Raw genomic sequence first — 8,371 nt, forward strand, 5'->3', positions numbered from 1 at the left:
TCTTATCAACACAAGAGCCCTGCACTATAGCAATAATAACCTCTCCAGGTCTTCTGCAGTGGCTGTTGTGTCCAGTAACAAGACATGCCGCCAGTGTTAAAGAGATTCCTGAAATCACAGACAAGCTGTAGCTTTCACAGAGTGCTCCGTAGGTCATCGAGTCTAGTGGCTATTACCCAGTAATCAGTTTCAATCATTTTTTTTTAGTGCACCGAGGTCTGGAAAGTCAACAGCTTTCTATAACTGAACTATTTTCTCATTAATCTCTGGGTTGCTACTCCACAAGCCCCGAGTGACAAACTGCCTTCTGACTGCATTATCCATTGGATAGTAGCTCTCGCTATCCAGTCTCCTGCTGGGGTCAGGAGGTGACATTAACACATTAGCTAGCCCTGTAAGGGGTCAGGGGTCAGGCCACATAGTGATACCTGTCACCTGGCCCATTGTAAGCAATTTTACGCCAGACAGCTGGAATTACATCTGCCAGCTAGCTACTGTACGTGCCGAGGACTGAGTACAAAGTAGCCTGAGGGAGCTAACCAAAACACTTTAGCAGCACTTATAGCCCCTGTGCTCCTGAGCCTCCTGTTGCACCTGCGGTCACAGTAGCGCTGAGCGGTATATCAATATGTCAGTACTGTGATATGAGACAAGACATCGTAATATAATATAGCATAAGTGTTGTCTTTTCCTGGTTTATAGGCTGTGTTACAGCAAAGAGATGCAATTTCAAGAACTTAATAGTCTGCCGTAGCTGTGCTGTTAGTTGCCTCTACCTGTTTGGTCGTCACATCCACATTGCTAATGATTGCTTATAATAAACCTCTTGTGTCTAAATATCTTATGAATGCACCAATAATCAATCCCAGTTTTGTCCCAGTTTTGATATATATTGAGGTGTCTTTCAATATTTTGGGACCATCCTCTTTTCCCCAAAACTAATATCCACTCACTGCTGGACGGCACTTGATGTTTCATATTCATTGTTGGTATCCACACTGAAAAACTTGGTGTCTGTTTATCCCTCGTTTAAGGCTATTGCTTGGTTTGCAAACTACCAGAACCTCAACCATTAGTTAAGTAATCGATTAACTGCCAAATATTAAATTAATTTCCAACAATTCTGATAATCACATAATTGTTTCGAGTCATTTTTAAAACCAAAATTACTAAATTCTCTGATTCTGGCCTCTTAAATGTGATTATTTTCTGGTTTCTTTAGTCCTCTGTGACAGTAAACTAAATATCTTTGGGTTGTGGATTGTTGGTTGGGACAAAACAAGACATTTGAGGACATCATCTTGGGCTGTGGGAACTTGTAATCAACATTTTTCACCATTTTCTGACATTTTATGGGCCAAACAACTGATCTGTTAATTGTGAAATTAATCAGCAGATTAATCGATAATGAAAATAGTTGTTACCTAAAACTTTCTTGTTCATTCCCTAAACCCGTGTGCCCTAATGGTTGTCCTCGTTTCTGTCTGTGTGTTTATGTGTGAGTAGAAGTTTCCGGAGCTCAAGTTTAAGTACGTGGAGGAGGACCAGCCGGAGGACTTCTTCATCCCCTACGTCTGGTCCCTGGTGTTCAACTCTGGAGTCGGTCTCCACTGGAGCCCACAGGGCATCGAGCTCTTCAGCATGGACTCTGGCTGAAACACCACCGCTACTGACCGGGTGTCTTCTTCCATTCAGTGTAAAGATTGACTGAGTGTGTGTGTGTGTGTGTGTGTGCGCGCGCGTGTGTGCGCATTACCCTTTATATGTGCACGCTGCTTTGGAAGTGCCTCAACCTTGTACAGAATGCTTTTCTGTTTTTCTTTTTCTTTTTTGAGGGAATCCAGCACAACCGACGATCTTTCCCCCTCTTCCTCATATCATAGTAATTCTTGCATGCTTCTACACTGTGAAGCTTCGGCCATACCAGTTGGCTGTTCTCACCGCAGCAGCTGGTCATTTACACAGTAAGCCCTGTGGTGAATACCTGTTTTCAGATCAGGTGTGCTTCATCTGCCCGCGCAGAGCAACTTTACTTGACGGTCTCCACGGCACCTGCTTGTATAAGTTATATCAACACCTGTCAGACCTGTTATTTTGTGGAGCTCAAGACACTGGCGTTGAATAATCCCACATCATCATCATTATTATTATTGTTATTATTTTTTTTTCTCTCAGACAAAAAGGTCAATTAAAACGAATGCCACCTGAGTGTTACCTGGGATCTGTTGACTTTGCTGTGGTGAACGTTCTTTTACTGTTGCACTGAATGCTGAGATGGTACTATATCTTATTATTGTTCAGTACATTTCTTGAAAGAGATGGCATACATTTTATTACAGTCCTCCCTAAAGTTTTAAGTGTGGTTACCTCACAAAGCAACTTTGTGTTTATTTTGTTTTGTTTTGTTTTTTAACATATATTGCTCTCTGGGTTTGATTTGTGTTTTGTGAAACAAAGTCCAAAAAAAAAAAAAAGAGAGAGACTTTCAGTAACGATAAGATGAGGTCAAGAGGGGCATTTCTCCCCTGTCCGCCTCAGCTCCATCAGTTGATAATCCTCATTCCCTTTGTTGCAGCCACAGTTTGTTTTCCCAGGTAGTAAAGATATTCGGGGCCGAGAAGCCCACCGGTGTCGGCTGCCACCTCCAGCAACTCACTCGGAGTTACGGTTCAATTAATGCTCAATTTCAATCCTCGGCTAATATTAGCACATGATCCTCAACCCTCATCAGTTTGATTCATACGTCTTCATGTTCCTTCCGGCCCATTTAGTTGCCTTTATCCTGTGTCTTTGTCATTTCCATTTTTTTTCTGATGGTAACCAAAGGCAAGTACTTTAACTAGGGCAAGTCATTAAACCCCCATGTCCTATTGTGCGTAATCATCGTTGGCTCTTTAATTTGTCACTTTATTTGCATGTTTAACTGGAGACTCTGTATTGAATTCTGAATTATTTATTTTCATGTATGTTATTTTTTTATATTCATCCCACCACCACCACTTCACCCTCCTCAAAAAAGAAAAAAAACTTTACTGATGATCATAGTGCAATGACTATTAATACACAAAGAAATATGGTGTTACTCGACTTTGAATCTTCCTCAGCTGGGACGCTGGCTTTATATTATTACATACCATACAACAACGGCTGACATTTTTTGAATATAGAAAATAAAACTATTAAATAAAAGCAACCTAAGTGTCACATGTTCATTGAGCTGTGTAAAGCTGATTGACAAAGAACTCATTCGGGGAATTATGGACTTATAAGGGACGTGTCTTTTAACTTTTCTCATTATCCTTTACAAGGTTTTAGGTATTTTTTTGCATTTGGGCATAGATTTTACACGCAGGATGTATTTATGCATGCTCTCAGCACCTCCACTCTCTCCTTCCTGTTGTATCAGAGCCGAGGCGCAGGCCTTCCTCTCCTCTCCCAGTAACACGACCCCTCCTCTATAGGGAGGTCGTGACGTGATGCTCCGTGGACAGCTTATGGCTGCATATTTTATTTATTTAGGTTATTGGGAGCTGTTAAGATATCGACTACATGGCTTGCTAAACTGAACTCTCACTGCAGGCCGAGACAATTGCGGGGTGTCACTTTACTCAGGTAACTAGTACAGTGATGATGTATATACAGCTGGGCCTTGTTCTTCCTCTCCATGTTGGTTTCGTTTGATATATTATTTTATGGTGAATCACATGACCATGGTTGCTTATCTCAGACAGGATGCTTTCTCTTTACCTCTGTACAGGAACACCAAACAACAACAATAATAATGATAATAATTATGATTTAAAAAGCCTAAAATTCAGGTGTTATTTTATTTGCATTACAGAACATAATAAACTTCGGCACTGAGTTTGTCTCTCATGTCTTATTGTTGCCTGTTATGGTAATAGCTGGAGATGGAGCCGAAATTGAGGCATGAAACCACTTAGGGGGAAAAGTTTATGACACAATGGCACCCACTGTATTGGTGGAGCTCCCATTTCCCAAGAGAATTTCATGCCTCGCGTCTCTGTTTTATTGATTTTCATGCCTGAAATTCTCTTATTCTCAAGGACAATGTAATTGATGCAATTTGACGTAAAGAATGGCCCATTTTCAGTCGAGGGTCATTCGTAGGTTACAGTAAGATCGCATGCATGAAGAAAGTCTATCCATTGGATCAGGCTGATTCTCTCACTCTCTCTCTCTTTCTCTTTCTCACACACACACACACACACACACTCTCCCTTTCTCCCTCTTTCTCTCGCTTTTCTCCTCCCAGATCTATTATAGCAGTGCCAGATGGTTGAGGGGAGGTTTTCACAAAGTGACATGGCCCTCCTTGTTCCTGTATGGTGCAGGGTCACCTTACCAGGGGCTCCCATTTCAGGTGACAGCAGGAAGATGGATGGACCAAGGGATTCTGGGAAGGGTAGTTTATTTATTCTAAAGGCTGCTTCTTTTCCCTCAAGGTATAGGTGGGATTGCACTGGAGGCTACCGGTGTGCGGATCCATAGGTGGCCGCAACGGCAACGGCGCATCTCTTAAGTTGTGTAGAAAGTAGGGCACCAGAGACCAGTTTGCTGAAGTGGCTCTGTGCTACCTACTGGTTGCCCCTAGTGACACAGAAACTCATTAATATGACAGATTACCGTGGTAACAAGGGAAGGTCGTTAGGCTCCACTGTTTTAGGATTAGGTCACAGCAAGGGGGGGAGCAAAGCCAGTTCACGGCATACAAAGAGAGCACTGAGGGTTAGACGCAAATATTACCAATTTAAATAAAACTTACAGGCTCATAATACATGCAGTGGGTAATTTTGCCTTCTATTAGTCCTTACATCAAAGGCCTGCACAATAAACGTATGAATGAACCAAACAGCTTCAATAAAGCCAGTAGGGGAACAACAGGATTTCATTGGGAAGGTGCACAGTGCAATTATGTGCTGAGCGCAAAGGGAAAACGTCCTAAAACCGAAATCACAAAGGCAAATAAACGTGAGACAGGCATGCGGTGTGCATACTGTGAGCGTCTCCGACCCGTCACCGACCTTCTGCCGGTCAGAGGTCACAGGAAATGACCTAATTCTGGTCACCTCACCTCGGGGATTAGGCCTACTTTAAAAGTCACTTTCCTCCACCGGTGACTTTTCCCAGATACACGTTTCACGCTCGTCCCTCTGACTTTGGCGCAAATCTGCCTTGTGTTAGTTTGGCACTGAAAACCCAACAATAAACGCAACATTTTACTTAACTTTGTTTTGCAGACGTGGCTTTTCTTAAAATTTGCTGCTCAAGACTTCACAAATTAAAAACCGTTAAAGACGAGAGGCAGAGAAATTGCACACAATGTAACCCCATTTCAACCATAAGGTGAAAATTTTCCGCACCTTATTGCACATTTGTCATGTGTGCTTAATAAAAATCTTTAAATTAGTTTTCTAAAAAGAACTTTAAAACTTCACAAGTCAGAAACAGTGATCCTATGTACTTTTCTGCTTTTCGACAAGGATGATATGACCCTTATTCTTTATATGGCTCCATTATTCTCATTATCAAAGGCATACATTTAATTTTCAGTTTAATGAATGTTGTTTATGCTGCATATATTCTGCTTATTTATGCTTTAAAACATTTCTGCCATTGTGATTGTTTGGATTAATCATTTGAGTTTGAGGGGTAAAACTGTCCCGTTAGCAGCTTTAGGTGGTTTTATAATTTTGGTGGATCTAGACTGTCTACAACACCGATGTACAGTGTCATCATCAAGCAGCACGATGTGGAGCTCTGTGAACTCATGCTGCTCTAAGCTGAGCTTTTTGAACCTCAATGAGCTTCAGTTCACAGCAGACACTCCGTCTCCGGCTCAGTGGTGTCTGATGAGCGCTTCCTCGTTTTCACCTCAGGGAGAAATTGTTGATTTTACACAGCTCTTGACTCAAATGTTCAACTTACTTCACGACTTACAAATTCACTTTAAACGGAAAGAGACGCATGTGGGGAACCGGGCAAAGTGACTTGGAAACTAATCCCATTGGTGAGGCCACCAGGATTATATAATGACCTTTGACCTCCCACAGTTCACTGGAATGTCACTTGGCTTAAAGTCTACAGGGCAGGTCGACTGAGAGCTAATAATTTTATTAATCTCTCTCTCTCTCTCTCTCTCACACACACACACACACACAATTGTTAGCACAGACATTGACAGATGATTGATTTTTCAAGACAAACTGAACTGAACATCCAGCTTCTGCATTCTCACTTTTTTAAATTTTATTATTAGTTTTTTTTTCTTTAATTATACAGTGGCATTTCAAACATTGGGGCTTTGGTCTTCTCTGACACCATATCAGATGTGAAAGAGAGGGTAGAAGTCTCTTCTATCTTTTTAATTAAAGTTGTGTTATATTTATCGCCGTTATCTTAGCACCGAGGCGCTCCCTGTATGCCATCCTCATCCCGTTTGGAGCAGACTGGTTCAGACAGAATAAGCCTCTTTAATTGCATATGCATGACCCCTTGTCTAAAAGCAGTTACTCTGTCAATAAATTATAGGAAAGCCCAGAACTGCTATCTAGAATGTTAATCATCTCTCTTCCTCTTGTAATTGTTTTTACCCTGTTGCATGTTTTCTGGAATCAGCTGTGTGGGCTAGATTATAGGCTACAGGGTAGGCCCGGGCTAATAATGCTATCTTCTTTAATTAATGTGGAGGTGGGGATTTGAAATAAGTAAAGGGAAAAGTGCTGTGGCTCGATCTTTGTGATGCAAAATGTTAAAATACTTGAGCAAAACCCCTGCCGGCCCTGCATCTCTCCTCTTCATCTTTGCAGGCTAGAATGCAGACAAAAGTCTTGCAGTCAGACTGAAATGGAAAACGGCGAGATAAAATAGCCTACTTCCTGGAGTCTGGAGAATAGACACTTAGTTGCACACAATAGGAAGGGCAGGGAGAGGGGAGGGGGTCTAGGGTCTGCAGTCACTTCCACAATTCTTCTGACAGACCTTTTCCCCTGACTGATTACTTCCAGACCACCTTAAAAAGCGGCGCAGCCCGCTGCCCAAGTTGGGGTTTTTGCTTTGCGCTCTTGTGCGGCGCCAGTGGGGGATTGTGGGACAATGTGGGGCTGAGCTGCTACCTCCCTCACTCACTCACACACACACACACACACACACACGCGCACCCTCCCCCATACCCCACCCCTCACACATCCCTCACATCATCATTATCAGCCATCCATCCCTCTGCCCTGCAGCGACACTGGCTCGCTGGCAGCCACATTAACATACTGCTGCCTGCACCTCCTCCCCTGGCCTACTGTCTGTCTAGAGAGCACAATTAGGCTGCGGAGGAGCCACACGCACACACACACACACACAGCAGGCTGGGACCCTGTGTGTCTGAGGTCTGTAAGGTCTGCAGCGACAGATGTCGTCCTGCTCTGTTGTGTGGATTGAGAGAGGATGTGGATACAATTACATTATTTATACAATTAAGTATATATATATATATATATATATATATTATGCTGTTCCAATTCCCATTGTATTTCCAATCCTATTGCGAAGACTGTTAGACGTGAGAGCAGTGAGAGCAGTATTGCCCAAACAGGCGGACCAGGGCCAGATTTGAATGAAACTAACAAATAAATTTAACCTGCGTGTGCCTCAATCTCTCCTGTAAATGGATCACATCAACTCGGCGCCAGTGAACAGGGATTACTTCATCAAGAAAGTAAATGCTAACAACATGGGCAAATTCTAGGCTGCCACTGATTTATTGCCAGGCACAAATGGAAATTAATCCTCCACTGGCGCATCATTCCACTGGATACAGAAGTGTGTAAACTGTGTAATGATAGGCCACTTACACACTTAAACACACAAACACACAAACACACACACTGAACCAGTTCAGCTATTTCCAATGTGAAGCTAAATGTCCAGAGGGCGGCAGCAGTGCGCTCCCATCGTATTGGCTCAGACTGTCAGATATGCAATACAACCAGCCAAAAATAGACAGGTTGATCAATATAGCAATGACACAAAAAGTTTTATTTTGCAGGAGGGAAAAAAGCAGCTTGACTGTTTAACTGTCCACGCACTGCTGATTACCACATCACATTCGTTCCTTTATTTAGCAGCTTTATGTCTACCATCATAAGCCAGCATGAGCACAGGCCTCCTTTAATATGAATACTAAAACACTAGAGAGAGAGAGAGTGACTCGCTCTCCAATAAACAATTTTGTACAGGAGGGAAAGAGACGCTTAAATGATGAGGATTATTCTTGTTATTATCATTATGATGCAATTCTATGTATATTATTTTGTTTTACCATTCATTCAGTATTCGTAGTAATAAAGCATATTGA

General features: G+C 42.3%; 1 protein-coding gene across 1 annotated transcript in view; it reads left to right on the top strand.

The window, feature by feature from the left end:
• The window catches only part of dym (dymeclin), a 57,482-nt gene extending 54,289 nt beyond the window's left edge, over positions 1-3,193 (top strand). The window contains exon 17 of the mRNA XM_030065462.1: positions 1,507-3,193. Within this exon, the coding sequence (XP_029921322.1) occupies positions 1,507-1,656 (150 nt within the window). The 3' untranslated portion in view covers positions 1,657-3,193. The remainder of the gene's footprint in view (positions 1-1,506) is intronic.
• The last annotated feature ends 5,178 nt before the right edge of the window (positions 3,194-8,371 follow it).

This window comes from Myripristis murdjan, chromosome 12 (genome assembly GCF_902150065.1).
Source record: "Myripristis murdjan chromosome 12, fMyrMur1.1, whole genome shotgun sequence".
Taxonomy (NCBI): Eukaryota; Metazoa; Chordata; class Actinopteri; order Holocentriformes; family Holocentridae; genus Myripristis; species Myripristis murdjan.